At 41.5% G+C, this 27,320-nt stretch overlaps 1 protein-coding gene across 9 annotated transcripts in view; it reads right to left on the reverse strand.

Moving 5' to 3' along the window:
• The window catches only part of MCTP2 (multiple C2 and transmembrane domain containing 2), a 259,662-nt gene that overhangs the window by 93,547 nt on the left and 138,795 nt on the right, over nt 1–27,320 (reverse strand). For all 9 annotated transcript variants that reach the window (XM_005221777.5, XM_059879251.1, XM_059879252.1 and 6 more), the window contains 2 exons: nt 17,746–17,848; nt 16,296–16,398 (listed from right to left, as the gene is read on the reverse strand). In XM_005221777.5, coding sequence (XP_005221834.1) covers nt 16,296–16,398; nt 17,746–17,848 — 206 coding nt within the window. The remainder of the gene's footprint in view (nt 1–16,295; nt 16,399–17,745; nt 17,849–27,320) is intronic.

A 27,320-nucleotide genomic window follows, 5' to 3' on the forward strand; every position in this document is an offset into this window, starting at 1 on the left:
TAAATATAGAAATTCCAAGTTTAAAAATGTGTAAAAAGATTGAAACATGACAGAAAAAAAGTCCTTCTGGATGTCCATAAATACTACAATTCCTTCCTGGAGAAGGAAATTAGACAGGAATTTCTAAAATTTTTTGAGAATCTATATTCATTTTTATATTCTTGAGAAAAACGTATTTTAAATTTTTTGTGCTAAACTGAATATATTTTGCAGTTTCATTTTTTATCAATATGATTTGATAATGACTGTATTAGTATATTTCTCATTTATTTAAACTGCTATGTAAGTTTCACAATCTGAATAAACCACAATTTGCAAATCCTCTTATTTATGAACATTTGGTTGATTCTGCTGTTTTCAGTCTGTCCTCTATAATATCTCTGAGGAAAAGATAAATAGTGAGAGATAGAGAGGAAATAAGACTATTTTGTGTCTGGGATATGCTTGAGTTAAGCACAGATCAATGCACTGAACATTTAGTGTTATAACTAACACTGAAATAGTAACCAAAGAAACTTTTAAAATATTTCCATTTCCCAAGGTTTATACATAATTGAACTTTCAACACATAGGATAAAAATTTCCACAACATCTCAACTTGCCAAACTCCTATATCACAGTATTTATATAATAAAAAAATAAAAGATAAACATATTTTTCCAGCTGAGGACTATATTTATTGTTTATACTTAACTGTGAAAATTATTTGTAGCAGTTTCTAATGTTAAAACCTCTATGAAAACAGACAAAACACAGCCAAAAGAAAACTTAGAGCAGAGAATCCATATATAATTTTATCTTTCAGTATGAGAAAGGCACTTCAATTAAGACCCAAGACCTCTGTCACCCAAGGCAAAAAGGAATGATACCATTTTCAATTTATGACAAAAGGAAGTCTCTCAGTTCAACAGGACAGTCTTCCTGGATTCATTTTGGAGGGGATTTCATTTCACTCAAACAGAAGAGTGAATAATGGATAATGTCTCTAACTTTAGTGTAACAAGAGAACTCTTCATAGGGACTTGTCACACACCTTTGCAATCTCACCTTTTCATAGGTAAGAAGCACAGATATCAAGCAATCATTTGGGGAAGGCAGCACTGTAGGATGGTAATACAGATGTAACCTAATTAGGAATAAAACTTCCACCATCAGGGAAATGGGCATTTCCATGTTGTTTTACCTTATTTTCAGAAACAAAATGATATATCAGCAGGCTTTTATCAAGAACATGAGTGTGTGCATGAGTGCTAAGTCGCTTCAGTCATGTCTGACTCTTTTGCAATGGTATGGACTGTAGCCTCACACTCCTCTGTCCATGCAATTTTCCAGACAAAAATACTGGAGTGGGTTCCCATGCCCTGCTCCAGGGGATCTTTCCAGCCTAGGGTTGAATCTGCATCTTTTATGTCTCCTGCATTGGCAGGTGGATTCTTTACCACAAGTGCCACCTGGGAAGCCTGATCAAGAACATGCTAACCACGAATTCCTGGTTAAATCAGTGAATGAAAGAGCACAGGAAGTCTGTGTCTGAGTAACAATTCAGGATTTCAGAGCCAGAGGACAAGTAACAGATTTTAATCTGACCTGAAATTACCTTTAAACTATGCAATTTTTCTCTGTATAAAAGAATTTTAAATCTGCTTACACAAGCTTTAAGCACAGTAAATATAAGGAACTTTTTAAAAGTTGGATGTTAAAACTAAGTTTTGTGTCAAAAAGATACTATCCGTTATATTAGAAAATGGAACTGTTTTAAACTGGCATATAAAAAAGTATGTGGGACACAGAAAAAAGCATTTTTCTTAGCTGAAACTCTTTTTAAAGAATTCTCATTATTATGCTTTAAAGTTCTTTGATGTAACTAGATATCAACTGATTCAACGGCAAAGTTAATCAAAATCAATATGAATAAAACCATCCGTTGGCTTAAGGAGGAAAGATACACACTTAAGATCTAAATCCAAACTCAAGAGTCATATTGATCCTCACCCCTCCTCACTGTAACCTTCTTGTGAATAAAAGGAGAACATTTGGGTGTAAACAAGCCTTATTCTATCAGAAGCTTTTCACTGCACGCAAAAGGGAAAACATTCTCACATGACATCACAGTATAGCAGCTGGTTCCCACTGATGCACATGCAAAGTGACTCCAATAAAATGTGATATGGACAGACACATGGCTGGGAAAGAAGAAAGTGACTATCCTTTACTTGGTCGTGATTCTATTTCCGTCCCCGCTTGGAATCAGGCCTGTTTCCCATGGTAGGAGTCACAAACACCATGAGACTGCAAAACCCACGAGGTCGCGATTTGCCCTGATCAAGGCCACCGCTAACAGCAAAGGCAGCACCGAATTCATCAACCCAGCCCTCCTCATATACCACCTCTGTCTTCGAGCAAGGCAATCCAACCCACCCGTTTGTTGTCGTTCAGTTGCTCAGTCGTGTCCGACTCTTTGTGACCCCATGAACCGCAGCATGACAGGCTTCCCTGTCCTTCAATATCTCCCCTTCCCTGCTCAAACTCATGTCCGTAGAGTCGATGCCACCCAACCATCTCATCCTCTGTCGTCCCCTTTGCCTCCTGCCTTCAATCTTTCCCAGCATCAGGGTCTTTTCCAATGAGTCATCTCTTTGCATCAGGTGGCTAAAGTATTGGAGCTTCACTTCACCATCAGTCCTTCGAGTGAATATTCAGGACTGATTTCTTTTAGGATGGACTGGTTTGATCTCCTTGCTGTCTAAGGGACTCAAGAGTCTTCTCCAACACCACAGTTTAAAAGCATCAATTCTTCGGCACTCAGCTTTCTTTATGGTCCAACACTCACATCCAAACATGACTACTGGAAAAACCATAGCTTTGACTACATGGACCTTTGTTGACAAAGTAACATCTCTGCTTTATAATATGCTGTCTAGGTTTGTTACAGCTTTTCTTCCAAGGAGCAAGCGTCCAGCCATTTCTGAATCCAAAACCCTACACTGAACTTTGAAAAAATCAGAAAACCTTGCTGTACCCAGCAAGTCTGTCAACTCTCTCCTTAAAACGTAAGCTGTCTTTACAAACTATTTTACACCAATTGTATAAATGCTGTACAGTTTACAAAAATAGCTTAAAAAAGAAAAAAATGTATTTTTTATCTTTTACATATTTTGACAAACACACAGCTCTAATTTGTAATGTACTTTTAAATATGTATTTAACTTAAGAAAGTGACAGTCTGACTCTCTGCAACCCCATGGACCACAGCTCACCAGGCTTCTCTATCAGTGGAATTCTCCAGGCAAGAATACTAGAGTTGGTAGCCATTCCCTTCTCCAGGGAATCTTTCCAACCCAGGGACCAAACCTAGGTCTGCTGAAATGCAGGCAGATTCTTTACGGCCTGAGCCACCAAGAAAGCCCACCAACTCAGTGGACATGAGCTTAAGCCAACTCGAGATAGTGAAGGACAGGGAAGCCTGGTACGCTGCAGTCTATGGGCTTGCAAAGAGTTAGACACGACTTAGCAACTAAACAACATCTTAGGAAAATAAGATCACAGTGTACTGGATAAAGATTGGGGCTCTAGAGGCAGATGAAGTGAGTTTAAATTCTGGCTCTGGCTCAGAGTGGCTATTAAACTTTGGATAAGTTACATAACTTCTCTCCAGTTTCCTAATCTGTAAAGAGTGAATAAAAAAGATACATATCTCAGCAGCTGTTGTGAAATAATCAGCAAAAAGCAGTAAGAACAGTAACAAGTACATAGGAGCTGCTTATGAAATAACATTATTTTTTAGCTTTATTTTAATGTATATGCTTTTTAACCACTTGTGTTTTAAACTTGACAAAAAGTACGGGAAATATTCTCCATTGTAAAAATTTATTCTTCTCCATAATTCAGAGTGGTTCTTTATCTTATGAATATTCCATAATTAACTTAACCAATCTGCCATTGGAAAAGAATATTCTGTAATTAACTTCACCAATCTTCCAGCTTCTTTCCATTGGAAAAGTCTTCCCTGATGTTGGGAAAGATTGAGGGCAGAAGAAGGGGGAGGCAGATGAAGTGGTTGGATGGCATCATCGACTCAATGGGCATGAGTTTGGTCAAACCCCGCAGACAGTGAAGGACTGGGAAGCCTGGCGTGCTGCAGTCCACGGGGTCATAAAGAGTCCAATGAGACTGAGCAACTGAAAAAAACAAATCTAAAGTTGTAACTAAGATTGTTTCCAATTTTTAACAGCTACAGACACATAGATAGTTTTATACATAGATATACTTATATTTCCATGATGCATTCTCCCCCAAAAAAATTTAGGTGGAATTATTGAGTAACAGGGTACACCTATTTTTACAGTTTCAGCAAGTACTGCCAACCTCCTCTCCTAAAATACTGTTAACTTCTACTCTCCTGGCTCCAGTGAGTAAGCCTGTCCACTTCCTTGCAACTTTGCCAACCACAGGCATTTTTATCTAATATACAGCAATTTCATAGGAATAAAATGGCCTCAGGTTGTTTTAATATGTGCTTTTTTATAACTAATGAAACTGAACATTTTCTGTCATATGTTTATTAACAATGGGCCATGGTAGGACCATGAAACCAGAGAGACTTCAATTCAATTCCCATATCTGGCATTTAGCATCTGTGTGACTGTGGCTAATTACTGTATTTCTCCAAGCCCCAGTTACCTCTCTAAAATAGATATCTAGTACATAAATGCATAAAGATATGTCTATTAAATTTTAATCCAAAGTCTCCTCTAAGAGGCTTGTATCAGGTCATGCTCCCACCAACTGCACTGGAGAGAGTCCTTCTGCTACACTTAATCATCACTGTTCTTGAAAAACCTTGACTATATTTGTTAATCTGATGGCTTAAACTAATTTAGTAATTTAAGCTACTAAAACAAGGGTGATGAGGTGACAGTTTACACTTTAAGTGCTTACCGTGTGCTACTGAGTACTCTTTTTACATTTACTGAACTATGTGAATCCTCACCACAGATCTCCACTGCAAGTACTGTGATAATTATCGTCATTTCATGGAGGATGAGAGAGAGCCAGAGATGTTAAGTAAGGTGTCAAAAGTCACACAGCCAGTTTGGGGAGAAGTTCAGTTCAGTTCAGTTCAGTTGCTCAGTCGTGTCCAACTCTTTGTGACCCCATGAATCGCAGCACACCAGGCCTCCCTGTCCATCACCAACTCCCGGAGTTCACTCAGACTCACGGCCATTGAGTCAGTGATGCCATCCAGCTATCTCATCCTTTGTCGTCCCGTTCTCCTCCTGCCCTCATTCCCTCCCAGCATCAGGGTCTTTTCCAATGAGTCACCCTTCGCATGAGGTGGCCAAAGTATTAGAGTTTCAGCTTCAGCATCAGTCCTTCCAATGAACACCCAGGACTGATCTCCTTTAGAATGGACTAGTTGGATTTCCTTGCAGTCCAAGGGACTCTCACGAGTCTTCTCCAACACCACAGTTCAAAAGCATCAATTCTTCGGCGCTCAGCCTTCTTCACAGTCCAACTCTCACATCCATACATGACCACTGGAAAAACCATAGCCTTGACCAGATGGACCTTTGTTGGCAAAGTAATATCTCTACTTTTCAATATGCTATCTAGGTTGGTCATAACTATCCTTCCAAGGAGTAAGCGTCTTTTAATTTCATGGCTGCAGTCACCATCTGCAGTGATTTTGGAGCCCAGAAAAATAAAGTCTGACACTGTGTCCACTGTGTCCACATCTATTTCCCATGAAGTGATGGGACCGGATGCCATGATGTTCATTTTCTGAATGTTGAGCTTTAAGCCAACTTTTTCACTCTCCTCTTTCACTTCCATCAAGAGGCTTTTGAGTTCCTCTTCACTTTCTGCCATAAGGGTGGTGTCATCTGCATATCTGAGGTTATTGATATTTCTCCCAGCAATCTTGATTCCAGCTTGTGCTTCTTCCAGTCCAGCGTTTCTCATGATGTACTCTGCATAGAAGTTAAATAAGCAGGGTGACAATATACAGCATTGACGTACTCCTTTTCCTATTTGGAACCAGTATGTTGTTTCATGTCCAGTTCTAACTGTTGCTTCCTGACCTACATATAGGTTTCTCAAGAGGCAGGTCAGGTGGTCTGGTATTCCCATCTCTTTCAGAATTTTCCAGTTTATTGTGATCCACACAGTCAAAGGCTTTGGCATAGTCAAGAAAGCAGAAATAGATGTTTTTCTGGAACTCTCTTGCTTTTTCCATGATCCAGCAGATGTTGGCAATTTGATCTCTGGTTCCTCTGCCTTTTCTAAAACCAGCTTGAACACCTGGAAGTTCGCGGTTCATGTATTGCTGAAGTCTAGCTTGGAGAATATTTTGAGCATTACTTTACTAGCACAATGACTGCAATTGTGCAATTAAGAATTCTTTGGCATTGCCTTTCTTTGGGATTGGAATGAAAACTGACCTTTTCCAGTCCTGTGGCCACTGCTGAGTTTTCCAAATTTGCTGGCATATTGAGTGCAGCACTTTCACAGCATCATCTTTCAGGATTTGAAATAGCTCAACTGGAATTCCATCACCTCCACTAGCTTTGTTCGTGATGCTTTCTAAGGCCCACTTGACTTCACATTCCAGGATGTCTGGCTCTAGGTGAGTGATCACACCATCGTGATGATCTGGGTCATGAAGCTCTTTTTTGTACAGTTCTTCTGTGTATTCTTGCCACCTTTTCTTAATATCTTCTGCTTCTGTTAGGTCCATACTATTTCTGTCCTTTATCAAGCCCATCTTTGCATGAAATGTTCCCTTTGTATCTCTAATTTTCTTGAAGAGATCTCTAGTCTTTCCCATTTTGTTGTTTTCCTCTATTTCTTTGCATTGATCATTGAGGAAGGCTTTCTTATCTCTCCTTGCTATTCTTTGGAACTCTGCATTCAGATGCTTATATCTTTCCATTGCTCCTTTGCTTTTTGCTTTTCTCTTCTTTTCACAGCTATTTGTAAGGCCTCCCCAGACAGCCATTTTGCTTTTTTGCATTTCTTTTCCATGGGGATGGTCTTGATCCCTGTCTCCTGTACAATGTCACGAACCTCCATCCATAGTTCATCAGGCACTCTGTCTATCAGATCTAGTCCCTTAAATCTATTTCTCACTTCCACTGTATAATCATAAGGGATTTGATTTAGGTCATACCTGAATGGTCTAGTGGTTTTCCCCACTTTCTTCAATTTAAGTCTGAATTTGGCAATAAGGAGTTCATGATCTGAGCCACAGTCAGCTCCCGGTCTTGTTTTTGTTGACTGTATAGAGCTTCTCGATCTTTGGCTGCAAAGAATATAATCAATCTGATTTCGGTGTTGACCATCTGGTGATGTCCATGTGTAGGGTCTTCTCTTGTGTTGTTGGAAGAGGGTGTTTGTATGACCAGTGCGTTCTCTTGGCAAAACTCTATTCTATGGGGAGAAGACTGGGTGTCAACCCAGGTGCTCTGGCTTCCTCTTCTGCAGTCTTAACAACCATGACGGTGGCTGAATAAAGCATGAGCCATTCATAGGCTTATTAGCTATTCAGATTTCTGCCTCTTTGATTTAAACTTTTTGCTAGATTGAATTGTCTTTTGCTTGCTGATTAAAAAGAAACTTTATATTATTGCTGTCATCTATTTGTTTTTATGCTGCAAGTTTTTTTTTAACCAACCTATCCTATGGCTTCTAATCTTCAAAGGAAATTTTTGCTTTCATTGTGACATCTTAAATCTAGTTCTGTTATCATTCCTGTTTTTCAGTTTGCTTGTAGAGCACTTTCCACTATTTTAATAGTTTTGTTTATGGGGTTTCTTTCAAGTGTTTGACCTTTAACTCCTCTTGTGTTTCGTGTAACTTGCTGATGTATTTTGCCCTGATGAATAAGCAACCAATTCACCCCACTAATACAGTGACCATTTAGTTTATCCTCTCAATGAGTTCATGTTTCAAGCTTTTTATATATTAAATGGTTCTCAACTAATTAGCTATTTAAATGATTATTTAGTGTTTTCATGTCCTTCAGTACAGTTCTAGAACTTCCTCACATAGTTTTTAAGCATTATAATAGTTTTTGTTTCTTGCTGTTACACTCTTTGGTGGTTTTATTTATTTTCTTTTTTTAGGTTTGTAAATGTTTTCTACTGGGTATGGCCACTGGTTTTCATTTTCTCAATTTTGATGTTTTTTACACATTACTGACTTTGTAAATTCCAATATATTGTCTATTAATTTTCTCTATATTTATAGATATTCTAAGATAACTAGTACTTGGAAATAATGTATTTCCTTCATTAAAACATCATTTATTTTTCTTATGCTTTTGCATTGGCTGGATCTTATATTAAAGGTTTCGTTTTAATAGCAATCCTAGCAGTAGAAACTATCATTATCTTCATTTTAAAAATGAAGAACTAGAAGGGCTTGCCCGGTGGTCCAGTGGTTAAGACTCAGAGCTTCCACCAGGGGGCAGGGGTTCCATCCCTGTTTGGGGAAGTTCCCTATGCTGTATGGCAGCCAAGAAAAAAAAAAAAGGTCAGATTATAATCTAATACAATTATAATTTTCTACTGCTTTTCATCATGAGCTTTACATATCTATATAACCTTTTTTTTTTTAATCTCTTAAAAAGATGAACAGAAACAAAATCTACGGCAGGATGGCTCACTGTCCTGGATTGTTTCAATTCTGACTTGTACCTGAGCACATGTATGTGCTTTGAACAATTCACCACCATTAATATATTGATTTTAGAATATGAATTTTAAGGGAGCCAAGAGTTACCCAATATATTCACCCTTATTAAAAGATATATTGAATTCAGAACAGGCTCTTTATTTAATAGGCTGAGATACACTTAGCACATTACCAATTTGAGAGAGAGCAAAAGTTGAAGTACTTTGAATACTTAACACTTAGACATTTTAAAATGTAGTCTGTATTTTCTCTGAAAGGTAAGGCAAGTTTTAGTTTATAACCTGATTAAAGAAAATGTGAAATCACAAAAATTATGCACTCTAAGAAATACAATTTTTATTTTTAAACATGAGATAAGGTATGGTACTGGAGAAGACTCTTGAAGTCCAAGTCCCTTGGACAATAAGAAGATCAAACCAGTCAATCCTAAAGGAAATCAACCCTGAATATTCACTGGGAGGAGTGATGCTGAAGCAAAAGCTCCAATACTTTAGCCACCTGATGCAAAGAACTGAGTCATTGGAAAAGATCCTGATACAGGGAAAGAGTGAAGGCAGGAGGAGAAGGGGACGACAGAGGATGAGACTGTTGGATGGCATCACTGACTCGATGGACATGAGTCTGAGCAAACCCTGGGAGTTGGTGATGGACAGGGAAGCCTGGCGTGCTGCAGTCCACGGGGTCACAGAGAGTTGGACACAACTCAGCACGTGAACAACAACAAAGGTATTTCCAGGTACCGTTCCAAATCCTATAGAGATGATAGTGAAGCACCAACAAATCAAGTTTTATGATTTTCTCTGTATTAAACGAGCAGGGAAATAAATCCTTCTCCTAAGAGACACAGAACACAGAATTGGAGGATTTTCTCTGTGATGCTTATTTCTGGAGTTGCAACCAATTCCTCTAGGAAGTATTCTTCCCCTATATCTTGCTTCACCCTGGAGCCACAACTTTCTAGCAAACTTCTGATATGTCTATCCCAGGCCCATAGCCTTCAAGTAATCCCTGCTCAAAGAATAAGCCCCAAGCTCCCTCCACCACTCATGAGCTGCATTTTCCTGCCTCCTTGTCCACACTGCGTGCTAGGCACCGTCAGCTACAAATTAGCACTTGTCAGGCACTTGCCAGGGCTTCCCGGGTGGCTTAGTTGTGAAAGAATCCACCTGCAAAGCAGGAGACCTGGGTTTGATCCCTGGCTCAGGAAGATCCCCTGGAGAAGGAAATGGCAACCCACTCCAGTACTCTTGCCTGGAAAATCCCATGGACAGAGGAGCCTGGTGGGCTACAGTCTATGGGGTCTCAAAAAGTCGGACCCAACTACAACTTAGCAAATAAACCACCACCACCATGGCGCCTGAAATCTAATACAAGGATTAAATCATGTGCAGCTGCTGGTGGTTTTCAACACCCCTGGAAGGAGTTCAGGGTGGAGAACAGAAAGGAGGCACTCTGTACTCAGGGAAAAAGTGGCAGAACAGGTCTTCAGATAATCAGAAATTTCCAGGAGCTGATTTTATGAGCCTAATTCTTGCAGCTCCTCCTATGTAGAAAAGCACTAAAGTCTGTCACAGTGATGACTGCTCCTCGAAACTATCAGAAACCTCTGCAAAAATATTGCATTTGATTGCATGAACTCCCCCTTCACCAAAATCATATATATACTGACTGTCCCCCTCCCTCTTTGGAGCAGTTTCTCAGGGCTGTCTGAAATGCTGTCTCCCAGGCTATGGTCCTCATTTTGCTCCCAAATAAAGCTTAACTTGCAACTCTCACAAAAAAAGGAGTACATCAAGGCAGTACATTGTCACCCTGCTTATTTAACTTATATGCAGAGTACATCATGTGAAATTCTGGGCTAGATGAATCACAAGCTGGAATCAAGACTGCTGGGAAAAATATCAACAATCTCAGATATGCAGATGATATCACTTTAATGGAAGAAAGTGAAGAGGAACTAAAGAGCCTCTTGATGAAAGTGAAAGAGGAGAGTGAAAAAGCTGGCTTAAAACTCAACATTCAAAAAACTAAGATCATGGCATCCAGTCCTATCACTTCATGGCAAATAGGTGGGAAAAATAAGGAAACAGTGTCCGATTTCATTTTCTTGGGCTCCAAACAATGTGGACAGCAACCGCAGCCACAAAATTAAAAGATGCTTGCTCCTTGGAAGAACAGCTATGTCAAACCTAGACTGTTTTAATAAGCATCACTTTGCTGACAAAGGTCCGAATATTCAAAGCTATGGTTTTTCCAGCAATCACGTATGGATGTGAGAGTGGGACCATAAAGAAGGCTGAGTGCTGAAGAACTGACGCTTTAAAACTGTGCTGCTGGAAGAAGACTCTTGAGAGTCCCTTGGATTGCAAAGAAATCAAACCAGTCCATCCTAAAGGAGATCAACGCTGCATGTTCATTGGAAAGACTGATGCTGAAGCAGAATCTCCAGTACTTTGGCCACCTGATGTGAAAAGCTGAGTCACTGGAAAAGACCCTGACGCTGGGAAAGACTGAAGGCAGCAGGAGAAGAGGGCAAGAGAGATGGCTGGATGGCATCACCGACTCAATGGATATGAGTTTGAGCAAACTCAGGGAGACAGTGATGGACAGAGAAGCCTGCCGTGCTGCAGTTCATGGGGTCACAAAGAGTGGGACATGACTCAGCGACTGAAGAACAACAACTCACATCGTGAATTCTTTTTTTAAGTCAGCAGCACCAAGGCTGCTCTTTGCTTCCAGACTGCAGCCTCTCCTTTGGCCCTCTCTTTCTCTGGTCAGGCTCTGCTTGGAATGGCCTTCATTCTACCTCATCCAGCTGTCCCTATCAACACTCTACTCCTTCTTGGCCAGCCCAGACACCCCGCTTCCTGAAGTCATCCCAAAGTTAAATTCAGCCCTTTCACCACGCATTTTCCTGTTCCCTTTATATGGCAGCTAACATTTCAGGTCTTTAATGTTTGCCTCATGGACATTACCCACGATATCCAAGCCTTTAACTCTGTGTCCCACCTGAATACCCGCCCTCTACCTCCATTGTGCTGAGCCTAGTGGTTGCACAAAACAGATATTGGTTATTGCTTTTGGCACAATATTTACTTAACAGCTACTCATTATAGCAGCAAATCTTCCTCTTAGGATGGCTGCTAGATGAGATTTCTTAATTCATACCTAGCCTTACTACTTTCCAGCTATAGGACTCTTTCCTTGCCTCAGTCTCCTCATTTGTAAATGGGTGTAATAATAAAGCATGCCTCATTAGACTGTCACAGAATTAGCAATGTCCCATATGGTAAGTGCGAAGCACAGTGCTATCTAGGTAAGCTTTGCTCACAGACATTAAATAAAGAAAAAACCTAGAGCTAAATAAATACATTTTAAAACACACCCTCTAAACCAGAATATAATATTTAAATATAATTTAAAATAATTATAAACACTGAAAACTATCAAAATGAATACTATAAATTAAAAAATAAAATGAGCAATGAAATAAAATTTGCTGATTACAGATACTGAGGGTCATGGCCTTGCTTTCTACTGCATTTATACTTTCACTTTAGGTAGGGGATCAATTGATTTGGAGAAGGTATGTTGCAGGTGTATCAGGAAGAGCCACACAGATCCTGTATAAGGTATGATCGCTTCCCAACCTATTGGTCAAAGCACTGGAAATAAATCTGAACTGAAACACCACTGAACAATGGTGGCTGAAATGTCTTATTCAGCTCAACGTCTCTGGGCCCCTGAAGTCCCTAAGGGGAAAGTGGCTTGGGCCACCATGCAGATCAGGGCATTTTTCTCCACATGCTACATTTGTATAGAAACATGTAGTGTAAACCAAATGAAGCACTCCCCAGCTAGACACCTCCCAGTAGTTTTGTTACCACTAAAGAAGAGCCAGCGTCCTTCTACCTCTCAAGCTTTGGGGTCTCACAAGGTCTTCTCACACGCCACCCTATCCCCCATCCTTTCCTATCCAACATCTGCTGTTCCCTACTCCATTCTATCTACACTGTCCACTCTGCTATTTTTAGAATCTGACAGCCAGCGCCTGGCCTGGAGCCTTTGAACTTGAAGATTTCCTGCCTGAAATCTCCCCACATATCCCCTTCCTCACCTATTGAAGCTCTCTCTCCAATGTTCCCTGTCCACTGATGCCCTCCCCACCCAGATCACAGAGAATTGCATCCCTTCCCCACACACATCCTCTATAAGGCTCCTCCCCCTGCTTAATTTTCTGCTTAATTTTCTACATAGCACTTTTCACCAGCTAAGTACATGAAAGTTTTAGTTGCACATTGGTGTCTGACTCTTTGCAACCCCATGCATTGTAGCCCACCAGGCTCCTGTGACCATGGGATTTTCCAGCCAAGAATACTGGAATGGGTAGCCATGCCCATTTCCAGGGGATATGCCTGACCCTGGGATCACACCTAGGTCTGTCTCCTGCACTGCAGGCAGATTCCTTACTGTCTGAGCCACCAGGGTAGCCCCTAACCTACTATCTAGCGCTTTTGTTGATGTTGTTCTGGTTTGAATATTGCCTCTTATAATCCAAAGATAAGTTCCAAAAGAGGAGACAGCTTCACTGTGGTCATTGTTAGCACACTACAACCTACAATTCTTGGCACACACTGAACACTTATGGGAGATATTTATCAAACAAATGAATACTTACATTGCAGGGCAGCTCATCAACAACCTGAAAAAACTTAAGGGCACTGGGGACTTGCATTCATTGAAATCAAATGAATCACTCTCTCACAGATCACTCTATCTTGTATTTTGAAGGCTACAGTTTGGAAACTATTAATTTACATCAATGGTTCTCCAGTCCATCAGTAGTGATTCTGCCCCAGAACACTTGGGAATGTCTGCACAGACATATTTGGTTATCACAATAGTGATGGGTGGATGGGTACAACTGATATCTAGTGGATAGAGATCAGGGATGCTGTTAAACTTCCTACAATGCATAGGCAAGTCTCAGCCAAGAATGATCCATCCAGCAATGTCAGAGGTGCTAAGGTTGAAAAACCCTAAATCTGATTTCTGAAGGGCTTCCTCAATGGTTCAAGCAGTAAAGAGTCTGCCTGTAATGCAGGAGACACAGGAGATACAGGTTCGATCCCTGGGTCTGGAAGATCCCCTGGAGAATCTGAAGTGAGCTGAATGGCAACCCACTCTAGTAGTCTTGCCTGTAAACTCTGATTTAGCCAGAGGTAATTTCTTAGATCTAACTGCACAGCATACAGTGATTGTACATCACAAGGGAAGGAGGAAAGAAAGTTGGGTTAACTTGTTGGTATTCTAGAAAGACAGAATACACGAAATGTTAATAAATGAAACAGAGAGAGTTTAATAAAGATACGAAGTAGTGTTCACCCAGGCTTCCCTGGTGGCTCAACGGTAAAGAATCTGCCTGCAATGCAGGAGACCCAGGAGACGCAGGTTTGATCCCTGGCTCGGGAAGACCCCCTGCAGAAGGAAATAGCAACCCACTCCAGTATTCTTTGTGGAAAATTCCAGGACAGAGGAGCCTGGGGGTCTGTATTCATGGAGTCGTAAAGAGTCGACTGAGTAACTGAACATGAGCATGAGTGTTCACCCTTCAAGGGATCCAATATGCTACTAAGGATTTACCTATTAAAACAAGAGAAGAAATGTCCAAAATCCATTAGAGAAAAAAGAATACTAAATTCTAAAGAAGAGCCCTGCTTTCCTGTACTTTTAGACCTCTTTAAAAATTGTACCCCATGTTCTTATCACATAAAGTCCTCCAGGAATAACTGACAAAGTTGTAATAAAAAAAGGAGGGGAGTCCCAAATCACCGTGTCCTCTCTGAGAGCTGGCATGGCCTGCGGCTGACGGCTCAGAACAGTTGGCAGCAGCCGGAGCTACAAGGGACCAGCTGCTCTACCACACTCTTCAAGTCACATCAGGGATATGAGAATTCGGGGAGAAATTAACCAAGCAATCAAAAAGAAAAGAGATACTGAGAGGTGCAGCGTTCTCCCCTCTGTAAACACCATGTGAGCTGGTCTAATCTTGGGGATAAGTTACAGACTGCTCTAACACGCGCTAAGAGCTGTGGGGAAATAAGTCTTTGGGAAGAAAAAAATAAATCCTTCTTGCCTGATAAAGGTCATAACAATTCTAGCATACACTGTATGAATGGCTGGATGAAAAAGTGAAATTCCCTCCTCTGGCTGCTGCTGCTAAGTGGCATCAGTCATGTCCATCTCTGTGCGACCCCATAGACAGCAGCCCACCATGCTCCCCCATCCCTGGGATTCTCCAGGCAAGAACACTGGAGGGGGTTGCCATTTCCTTCTCCAATGCATGAAAGTGAAAAGTGAAAGTTAAGTCACTCAGTTGTGTCCAACTCTTCGTGACCCCATGGACTGTAGCCCACCAGGCTCCTCCGTCCATGGGATTTTCCAGGCAAGACTACTGGAGTGGGTTCCCATTTCCTTCTCCAGGGGATATTCCCAACCAGGGATCGAATCTGTATATCTGTGTCTCCTGCATTGCAGGCAGATTCTTTACCACTGAGTTACCTAGGAAGCCTACCTTTCAATGGGACTATCAAAACAGTTATCTTTCTCCAAGAGAGTCTGTCTGCTTTCTTTCACAAATTATATTTGAAGACTGAAAACAAATAAGACTTCCAAAAAGGCCTACCCAGTGGCTCAGTGGTAAAGAACCTGCCAGCAGTGAGGGAGATGCAAGATCAATCCCTGGCTCGGGAAGATCTACTGGAGGAAGAAATAGCAACCTGTTCCAGTATTCTTGCCGGGAAAATTCCACGGAGAGGAGCCTGGTGGGCTACAGTCCACGGGGTCTCAAAGAGTCAGACGTGACTGAGCGACTGAGCGAACACACACACACAAAGGCAAACACCTTTTGAGAAAATGGTCTTTAGTAGAACTGAGAACAACTGTGTCATTACCAGCACGTAATCTCTGAAGAAATGGGCAGGAAGAAGGTAATAAAGAAGAATATGTATGTTTTTCATTCACCAATAGAAAACCAGTCATAGATGTGTGTTCCCAGAAACCAAAGTGAAACGTCTATCTCAAGATGGAAAGAGCCAGGGTGGATTGAAAGACTGGTCAAAATATCTTGGTTGGTTAAATCAATATGGAATTGACACACACACAGAGAAATTATGTGACTTTACATTGCAAATTACTGAAGGTACTGGAGAAGGATAAGGAATGAAACAGTTGTTTCCTGCTATAGCTGGGGGGAGGGGTGCATCCCAGGTGGTGCTGGTGGTAAAGAACCCACCTGCTAACACAGGCGACGTAAGAGAGGCAGGTTCCATCCCTGGCTCGGAAAGATCCCCTGAAGGAGGGCATGGCAACCTATTCCAGTATTCCTGCCTGGAGAATCTCATGGACAGAGAAGCCTGGTGGGCTACAGTCCATAGCATGGCACAGGGTCGGACATGGCTAAAGCAACTTAGCACAGCACAGCACATAGCTGGGGAGGGCTTTCCCCCTCCGCAGAGAACAAAGACAATGCAATTCTAGATCACAGAAACTTATCAACTGAAAAATGATTCATACATTGTGTATTAATGAAGGTAACTTACTGACAGCAAGGGAATGGCAACTTTTCCAAGAAAATCAGGAGGTTTATCTCCATCTTCATCAAACACTGTCACTTCCAAAACATCATGGATATCTTTAATGGGACTTAAGCAAGAAACACACCATGAATTAGATACAAAAACACACAAGTGAAGGCTGTTCCATGAAGATCTGAAAACACATTTTCACTAATTAAGTCTGTATGTCCTCAGAGTATAAAACTACCATTTAATTAAATTCCAAAAATTAAATCAAACTGACTGTATTCCCAAACCTTCCATCAGCGAAGATTCAGACATCCATATGGAAAAAAAAGTCAACTTTTTTACTATGACATTTCCATGTATACGTGTACTTGGGGGCAGGACTGTTAAACAGAATAAAGAAAGAGAATAGGGGACAGAATAAGGACAACAAAGTGACTTCCGGATGAGAAGAGCAAAAATAAGATTTTCTTTACTTTAAACTAATGAATTTCCTTTAAAAAACAAAGGTGGTCAAAATCACTATTTCCCAAGATCCCCTGAAAGCATCCTATTGTTGAAACACAAAATACTAAAAGGCCATGCATATTCACTTGTTTATAAATTTTTCAATGTCGACCAGAGCCAAACATCAGCTATAATGCAAACATGGAGCCATGGTAATTGGCAAGGTGTTGACCAACCAAGAGACTCTTGCAAACCTGGTTAGCACAGTTAACCTCTTCTCGTAGGTCCCCATAAACGTTCTGCTTGGGAGCCACCAATTCATATTCACAACAAACTATATTATTTTAGCTATAGGCACAGATAAAGCATTCCTCAGTGCTGTGAGGCAGTGTGCCACCATTTCACCCAGATTCAACAATGGATGAGCCTCCCTTTGATGGCCAGGTGCCTTGGAATCTAAAGCGACTAGCAAGATATCCAGCTTCCTAAACACCTGAGTCTAAAAAGTGGGCATCACTATAGAGTAGGTCATTCAGATAAGCTGGAATACAAGGGGCCTTGGGGAGTCTTTGAGGAATCACACATAATCTGTATGTTCCAAAAGCCTTCAGCAGAATGCAAGTCCTCTGATTTTAAAATACTGCTGTACAATATAAGCTCCTTGAATTTAAGACACGTCTACATTTGTAATTTCCTTTAACCCAGGAATGAATTAGTCTGGATATATGGAAGCTTTCTTCTACTCACAGATTAATTGAGTCACTAAGAGACCTACTTTACAAATGCCTCCTATAACACTCTCTTGCAGTTCCAAACGGTCTCTTCTATTATTAACATTATACTCTATAAAATGAAAGCATAAAAGGTTTTCAGAAGGAGAAAAACAATAAAATTCCTTCTTTGCCCATAAAAATGGACAGAACGTTCCACTCAAGAGCCCTAGACTGTCCCATACATATCAGGGATAATTGGTCTCTGAGTTAAAGCTGCTCTTTGATATTCCAGGGGCTAAAGTACTTACAATGTAAAAACTTTGTTCCACTCAGGGTTGAGGTTTTTGTAAATGGTATGTGTCTGAAGTCGGTCATTTCCTAACTCCAACAAGCAAAAGGGATCGCTCTTCCCTGCAAAGAGAAAATGCACAAGGGTCAGAAACAAAGGAATCTCCATGGTCAGAGGCAAATGAGTCTCAAAAGTGACAGAGGCAAAATGAACAAAAATCATGCGGTTTTTTTTTTCAATTACTATTCAATCCTAAAGAAAACCCATCCTGAATATTCACTGGAAGCACTGATGCTGAAGTAAAGCTACAATACTTTGGCCATGTGATGCGCACAGTGGCTCACTGAAAAGGACGCTGATGCTGGGAAAGATTGAGGGCAGGAGGAGAAGGCAGCGACAGAGGACGAGATGGTTGGATAGCATCATCAACCCAATGGACATGAGTTTAAGCAAGCTCCGCGAGACGGTGAAGGACAGGGAAGCCTGGCATGATGCAGTCCATAGAATTGCAAAGAGTCGGACATGACTGAGTGACTAAACAAAAACAATATTTTTTTTAATTATTTTATATTGGAGTTGATTTATAACATTGTATTAGTTTCCATATATCACAGTGATTCAGCTATACATATATCTACTCTTTCATAGATTCTTTTACTCTTTAGGTTATTACGGAATATTGAGCTCCCTGTGCTACACAGCAGGTCCTTGCTGATTATTTTATACGTAACAGTGTGTATATGTTAATGCTAAACGCCTAAGCTATCCCTCCCCTCACCTCAATCCCTTTGGCAACCCTAACTTTGTTTTCTAAGTCTGGGAATCTGTTTCTGTTTTGTAAATAAATTCATTTGTACCGCATCTTAAGATTCCACATATTATAGTAATACAATTGTGCTAGCTGGTAAAGAACAGACTTGTGTTTGCCAAAGGGGAAGATGAGAGAAGGACGACGTGGGAGTTTGGGGTTAGCAGATGCAAAGTATTATACACAGGATGGATAAACAAGGCTCCCGTGCAGAGCACAGAGAACTATATTCAATGTCCTGTGATAAACCATAGTAAGAAAGAGTATGAAAAAGAGGAGTATAAAACAGCATGAAAAGATGACTATAGGTATAACTGTCATTTTGCTGTACAACAGAAATTAATATGGCATTGTAAATCAACTATACTCCAATAAAAAAAAAAAAAAACTGTGCTTGCTGAAAGATCAAAGGTGAGCTTCTTTTTTTAGAAAACCCTGTAAACTCTGCGTGGGAAAGCCAGGTGTCAGGGAACTTACAGGGCTGGGACTGACGTGCAACCCAGACGCGGCCTTGCGAGCAATGGCAACACAGGATTCACAAGAGCAGGTGTCGAAGTGGCACGTGACGGGGCCCACGTCTGTGTTTTGTTTGAAAACAGAAGCACATCTCTGTTTCCTTTCTAAATTCTCTTTGAGTGAATATAATTACTCATCTACAATTGGAAGTCTATGATAACTGACATGCTTCTACAGGGTGATGAGAAAAATGAGAAAAAGTATAATCACGGCTATTTTGGTGGCTCAACGATAAACAATCTCCCAATCTCTGGGTTGGGAGGATCCCCTGGAGGAGGAAATGGCAACCCATTCCGGTATTCTTGCCTGGGAAATCCCATGGATAGAGGAGCCTGGAGGGATACAGTCCATGGGGTAGCAAGAGTCGGACACAACTCAGCAACTAAACCACCACCATGATGGTTATTTAGCAGTTAAAACTCTGCTCTGGAATTGAGTGGCCATACACACATCTGATCTGAGATAGTCAATAAATAACGAAAATACACATGGGATACTTTTGGTGCTCAGAGACATGCAGAAGTCTAATTTCCCAAGGTAAATTCAAAGTTTTTAATCTTAAAAAATAATGAGGCTAAACCTTTACTTCTCCCATCTCACTTCTTTTTCCATCTCACCTCATACAGCATCCAAAAGAAAAAAAAATATACTAGAAAAACCAGAATTCAAAGGGGAACCCAGACAGTGACCATGTAAGAAGTCTCTCCCCTTTTGTTCAGCTTGACAGAGGGATCTAGAGAACCATCAGGGTCTCTTATATCCACAGGATGTGAACACATGGCCTGACTCTGCACACACAGGCGCTCTATAAAGCAGTGTGTACTGAATAAATTGGGGGCATAAAGACAGATGTACCTCCAACAAATGGCCGAGGAATCCAGACCAAGGCCTAACATGGACACTACTCGGGCCACATGACCTACTGGCTTACCATTCAGGCCAGTGAACCTACATTCAATGAACTTAATAACTAGGGGCTCTGAGGTGCTGCACATCCTTAGACAGACACGTGTGCAGACACTTGCATGAAGATATTTCAAAAACAGAAGACAAGAAGAGCAGCTGCCTGGCTAAGAGTCAGCTTTAACAGGATATTCCATTCAGCTGACTAGTGGCCTGGACACTTATATGACTGGCCAGACCTTTTAAGCCAAGACTATTATCTCAGTGGCCAGTAGACGGGGATCGAGCTGCGGACACAGATGAATGTGTCGGGGTTGTCAGTTACAAGCAGTGGAAAGGATCCCTGACTAAACTTAGCAGCAAAGGAATTTGTCAAAATAATAGCAAACAGCTCTCAGGATCAATCAATCCTAAAGGAAATCAACACCAAATATTCATTTGGAAGGGCTTTACGCTGAAGCTTAAGCTCCAGTACTTTGGCCATCTGATGAGAAGAGCCAACTCACTGAAAAAAGAGCAAGATGCTGGGAAAGATTGAGGGCAAAAGGAGGAGGAGGCAGCAGAGGATGAGATGGTTGGATGGCATCACCAACTCAATGGAAATGACCTTGAGCAAACTCCAGGAGATAGTGGAGGACAGAGGAGCCTGGTGTGTGCTGTCCATGCGGTCTCAAAGAGTTGCACAAGACTAGTGACTAAACAACAACTCAGGATCAGTGCACAGACTGGAAACTCAGGTTTGAAGTTACTGGAAACCAAAGGCTGAGGGATACTCAGGCACAGAATCTCGGTAAATCTCTCTTCCCAGGAAAACTGGCCTCACAGAGATTTCTGATCCAAGCGCTAAATGTTATTGTTTATTTGCTTAGTCATGTCTAACTCTTTGCGGTTCCATTGGACTGTAGCCCACCAGGCTCCTCTGTCCATGGGATTCTCCAGCCAAGAATACTGGAGTGGGTAGCCATTTCCTTCTCTAGGGACTCTTCATGACCCAGGGGTTAAACCCGCATCTCCTGCATTGCAAGTGGATTCTTTACTGCTGAGCCACCAGGGAGGCCCCCCTAAGTGTAGCTGCTTCTAATATGCATTCTCCAAGCCTGCTTCTTTGCCTCACTTGATGGAGATATAAAGGGACTGCCCTGCCTAACAAATCTCCATCTCCTAAATTCCAGGGCTCAGGAAGGGAGAACATACTGGCTTCCCACTGAATGAAAGCAAATCAGAATCCCTTCTCCAAAAGATACGAGAGAAGCACCCCAATCCTACAAGGGGTTTCAGATGTTGAGCAGCCCAAATCAAACACACACAAATCTATCTTCATTTTTAAAAAGTCTTGCTTCTTTAAGAAGTTTTTTACTCAGACATAAAAAAGTGAGATAATGCCATTTGAAGCAACATGATGGCCCTAAGGATTGTAATATTAAGCAAAGTCAGATAGAGGAAGACAAATACCATATGATATCACTTCCATGTGGAATCTGAAAATACCATGCCAAATACCAAATGATATCACATATGATATCACTTATATGTGGAATCTGGAAAAATGATACATTTCATAATTTTCCTTTTTTTCATTTTGGCCTTTTCTACCTAGAGAAGTTCCTTTGGTATCTGTTGTAAAGTTGGTTAAAAAAAAAATGATACAAATGAACTTACTTGCCAAATAGAAACAGACTCACAGACATAGAAAGCAAATGTATGGTTACTAAAGGGGATGGAAGTGGGGAGATAAACTAGGAGTCTGGGATTAACAGATGCACACTGTTTGCAGGGACGTTTGATGCGTGTTCAGTCGCATCAGGCTCTTTGTGACCCCATGGACTGTAGGCTGCCAGGATCCTCTTTCCATGGGATTTTCCCCGCAAGAATACTAGACAGGATTGTCATTTCCTCCTCCAGGAGATATTCCCAACCAAGGGATCAAACCTGTGCCTCCTGTATTACATGTGGATTCTTTACCACTGAGTCATCTGGGAAGCCTATTCATACTAATGAATTAGATAACCAGCAAGGACCTACTGTAGAGCATAGAAACAATACTTTGCAATAATCTCTAATGGAAAAGAATCTGAAAAGGAATATATACACACACACGTGTGGGTGTGCACGTGCATGTGTGTGCATGTGCGTGTGTGTGTGTGTGTGTAACTGAATCATTTTGCTGTGCACCTGAAAGTAACACAACATGGTAAATTAACTATACTTGAATTAGAAAGGCAGGTCTTCCTCCGGGGCTGTGTCTCACAGGGTACAGGGTGGGGTTTCAGTGGGGAGGTACCTGACATAAAAAAGTGAGATACTGCCATTTGAAGCAACATGATGGCCCTAAGGATTGTAACATTAAGCAAAGTCAGAAGAGAAGTCAGTGGAGTCAGTGGAGAAGTCAGAAGTCAGTGGAGAAGATCACGACATCTCTTGAATAACTGTGAACTTTTGGCTTAACACTCTGGTAGACGATGCTGAGCTCCTCAACCCAAACTGAAACAGCTACTTAACCGTCCGTCAGACTGTTGGGAGGTGTCAGGGCTGCTCCTCTGGAGACACTGGCGTGACATTCCATCAGCACTGGCTTGGGGAAAGCCATCTGACACTTGCACTGAAAGCCCTGGGGTCCCCCAGCAGGGAGTCAGGGGCCTGGCCTGCACAGGTGGGTTGAGTCCTGCCCACCCCACTCTCGATCACACACTCTGCTGTCCCAGGTAATGAGCAACAGACTTCATTCCAGAAACTGGGAGCTTCCGTTGTGTGCCTCCGGGGAAGACACTGCACTGACTCTCTGGCTCTCTGAAGATAATCCCATCAAAGCTCATTAAAATGCTGCATTTATTAATATTCCAGGAGAAACAGGCAGAGATGAGGAAAAAAAAGTAAAGACATTAAAACATCTATAGAGTAATGCATGCACACTTTAGGACTGATTTTTTGCCCTTCAAAGATTCCAGATAGACCTTCCCTGGTGGCCCAGTGGTTAAGACTCTGCCTTCCAATGAAGGGGGTGTGGGTTCAATCCCCAGTCAGGGAACTAAGATCCCATGTACCACAGGGTATAGCCAAAAAAATTAAAAATAAACAGGTAAGTAAATAAAATTTAAAAAAGAAGATTCCAGACAGATGGGGACTTTCAGTAAAATTTAAACAGTATTTTTATCTGATCATGATAAAATGGTCTCCCATCACAAATGAAATATCCAAATGTTTCCCAAGAGAACCAAGCAAACAGTACCAGGCAAAAGGATATAGCTATACTTGGGTCCGCCCTCTTGTTCTTTGCTCCCCCTGTTTTTACAGGTAAAACATACAGATGACTTCTCCTGCATCCACATGCCACGTCACCTTGACGCGGCTACACCACCGGTGATTCAGATTCACGGCGATGTTTCAGCGCCTTGCTCTCAACAGCCTTTGCTATTTTCGAACAGCACTCTAAAATCCATCTGTATTCCTCCAACAGCAAGTGGAGGTTTCACGTTTAAATAATTTTACCTTTATATCAGTTACAGAAGTTGATTGACAAGCAATAAAAGTATTTGAGAGGTCATATCATTCATCCGACAAATATTTATTAAACTCCCATTCTGCTCTTGGCACTGAACCAGGCCCTGATGTACATGGACCACCAAGTCATTACCTTCAAGGAACTCTCAGAATAATCACGCTTTTCAGCAAATGTCACCTTTTCAGTGAAAACTTCCCTCACACCCTCTGCCAGCGGACTGAGCCTTTCTCCTCTGTGATCTCTGATTACATGTTGTCCTTATCTCCCTTCTATTGCTCATTTGTACATCTCTGTTCTATATTTAGCCCTGAATTTCATTTAAAGGACCCAATGCAGGCATAGCCAAGGTATGCATGGCCCCCCTCCCCTGTGAAGAGTGTCCTGGCCCAGTGGGAGGGGGCAGCTGGGGACTTTGGTGCCCAGGGATGGGTGTTGGCTGGAGGGAGCCAGGCTCTCCCAACTCCAGGTAAGAAACCACGCTTCATGCAGTTCTCCTTTAATCCTCATGCCCATTCTATACGGTGAAGAGTATTTGTGCCATTTTCCAGATGAGGAAACTAAAGTTCAGAGACATTTAATTTATCTGGCTTAAGTCCAGAAAGATTTCACAGTGGAGGTGAATTCTGAGCAAGGTTTGGGAGGTGGCTGACTTGGCCAGCAGAAATGGGTAGGTCCTTGCTAAGGAGACAGGGAGAAATCAGAGCATTACATTCATTAAGCAGACAGACAGATAGATACAGAGAAAGATACAGTGATAGAGAGACAGATATACACAGATAGAGAGATATATACATACATACATGGGCATAGATACAGAACCCACCTGCCAATGCAGGAGATGTTAAGAGACCTGGCTTTGATCCCTGGGCCAGGAAGATCCCCTGGAGGAGGGCATGGCAACTCACTCCAGTATTCTTGCCTGGAGAATCCCATGGACAGAGGTCCATGGGGTTGCAAAGAGTCAGACATGACTTAAGTGACTTACCGTGCATACACAGATACAGACAGGGATAAACACACACACACACACACACACATACAGCTAAATAGTGGTGCTCAGGAAATGTAAGATACTGGTGGATAAAGGAAGAGATTGGTTGGAAGCCTGGAAGACCATGACCAGAGCATTTTTTTTTTTTAATTTATTTCTTTTTATTTATCTGGCAGCCAGGAACCACCACAGACTGTCAGTCAATACAAGGGGCAGGGCTAGAAGAAAGAATTTCTAGAAGAAGCTAATTTCTGAAGCTAATTGTGGCACATTATAGCCCAGGCTGGGGGTGCAGATAAGAGCAACAGCCACCCCAGTCTTCATTTCCAAAATCCCTCCCTTCAGTTCCATCATCATCTCTAATCATTTGTTGATAAACCTTACTATCATGTATTAGAGCCAACTCTGGTGCTCATCCTGGAAGTCTATGTTCTCTCACAACTTACCCACACCATCCATCCTGATCTGACCCCAATCCTAAACCCTTTATCAAGGTTAGAGCATCTGTGCTACATCCCTGAGCAGCGCAGAGGTACGGGGCTCAGTCCTGCCTCTTATTCTGCATGTGGAATGGCTTCTCCTTACAATGCTCTCCCAAGCCCCACACCTCTCCAAAAAAAAAATCAAAGACCAGCTAACCTCCAAGGCCTAGATCAAGATGTAGCATCTTCAAGGAACTTTCTTTGCCACCTTAAACTCCAGGGAGCTCCCCTCTCAACCTCCTATGATCATTTACTTTAGGTGTTATAACGCCATGTGCTATGATATGCCTGCTCCTTCCTTCAACAAGTAACTTATGGTTTCCTAAAATGTGGAAAATACTATGCTGGGCTCTGAGAGGGATTTTAACAGAAGAGAAAATCCTGATCTCTCTTCATTCTGGACCTAAATTTCATGGATCTCTTACTTTTCCGAGTGGGTTGCAAGCATCTCTGATCCAACTGATGGCCTTGGTGGCGTCCTGCAGATGAGGGCCTGATCACTTAGCAGTGGTGGATGTCCAGCCGGAAGTGGGGACAGATAGGTCTCGCTTCAGACTGTGAAGTCCACAAAGGAAGGGGACAATTTTGCTGAGATGTTTGCTTAACTACATTTCTGATGTTGTCATATTCCAGCACAAACAGAGCAAGAACTGGAGACATGAGAATTTTTCCTTCTAACTCTGTTCCCTGTGAGGGGCTTCCCTAGTGGCTCAGACTGTAGAGAATCTGCCTGCAATGCGGGAGACCTGGGTTTGATCCCCAGGCTGGGAAGATCCCCTGGAGGAGGGAATGGCAACCCACTCCAGTATTCTCACTCAAGCTCCATGAAACAGCACCATCCGAATTCGCCTAACATCTCCCCATGATTCACTCTTGCACCTCCAAAATGCTTGCTCTACACAGCCACCAGAATAAACTAGTATTTAAGTTCATATGAGATCACATCACTTCCCTACTTAGAAAGATCTGTAATTTCTTCCCCTGGACCGCATGTTCCTATATAATCCAGTCCCACCTAATACATTAGCCTTCTCACCTCTCAAGGTCACCATCCTCTGTTCTCCAGTCTCACCCGCCTCTCACACGTCTTGGAAAAGCCCTGCAGGCTTGGAATGTGTTGTTCCCTCACTTGAAAACGCGTTTTCTTCATCTTTACTGTGTTAACTGCTCCTCATCCCTGATGTCTCAGCTACAACCTGCAGGAACACCAGACAGGTGTCCCTTTAATGAACCCTGACACCCTATTCTTGACCTTGACAGTAGCACGGTCATTAGATACCACTGGGGGATTAGTAGTCACTCCATGTGAAGGCGGTGATTAATTTCTCCCCCTGCACTATGTCACGAGAGCCCAACACAGGCTCACACACAGGGGAGGTACATTGGCTGAATAAATAAAGATCTTACTAGGAACACAACCAGTAGAACAAGCTGTTAATTCACAGAGCACCACAAATGAACTGAACTCATTCACTCTCAAGGTGCCAATAAGTTACACACGGCGCTATCTCCGATAGACTTGCATCTATCGGAGCTAGATGCATTGAATAGAGTTCATGTTCCTTGGCAGACCATTAAAGCAGATGGCCTGCCAAGGCAGATTTGTATCACTTTTGATGTGTTTTTTAAAAGTTGGTCTTGATTTGGGCTCAGCTAGCCATGAGGTTCTCATAAATTAAGAGCATTAAATGACTATCGCTGAGCTTCCTAGAAATTGCAATTATAGTCAGTCCTTTGAAAATGGAGCATCTTTAAGAGGGGAGCTATTGTTATGAACACAACTTTAAACAGCAGACAATGAAAACAAACTAGAAAATGGACATGTGATTTAAAAGTCCCAGTGAACAATAACTATAAGACTATTTCCCTTCTGATACAAGCAGTCTTATATTTCAAAAAATAAACCCCCAAAACAACAAAAAACATACTGTTATAATTTATAAAAACTACTCAAAAGTCAGTATTATAGCATATGGCTGGAATATTTCTCCTCTACAATATGGTATCTAACTGCAGTATTTTGGTCAACAGTTTCTCAAAACAGCACTTTTATGCACAACAAAAATTGATGAGCCCACAAATATATTTTATATCAATAAAACTATTATCCATATTACAAAATGTGAATAGAAGCACTAAACTGGTTTTAGTATGAGAATTTTCCTACCATGAAGCATATTTTTTCTATACTTTATTAGGCAATAAAACAGAAACAAAAAAAATCACAGAGTGGTAACTATAGATTTCCAAAAGTGTTGAAAAGCTATTGTGATTAGCAATGATTGTTGATATTTCCAACATTATTTAAAATTCAGTAAAATTATGAACAAAATATCAAGAAGACAACCTGTGAAATTCCCCATGTCAACTACACTCTAGAAAAATAAATTTAACA

This window comes from Bos taurus, chromosome 21 (genome assembly GCF_002263795.3).
Source record: "Bos taurus isolate L1 Dominette 01449 registration number 42190680 breed Hereford chromosome 21, ARS-UCD2.0, whole genome shotgun sequence".
NCBI lineage: Eukaryota > Metazoa > Chordata > Mammalia > Artiodactyla > Bovidae > Bos > Bos taurus.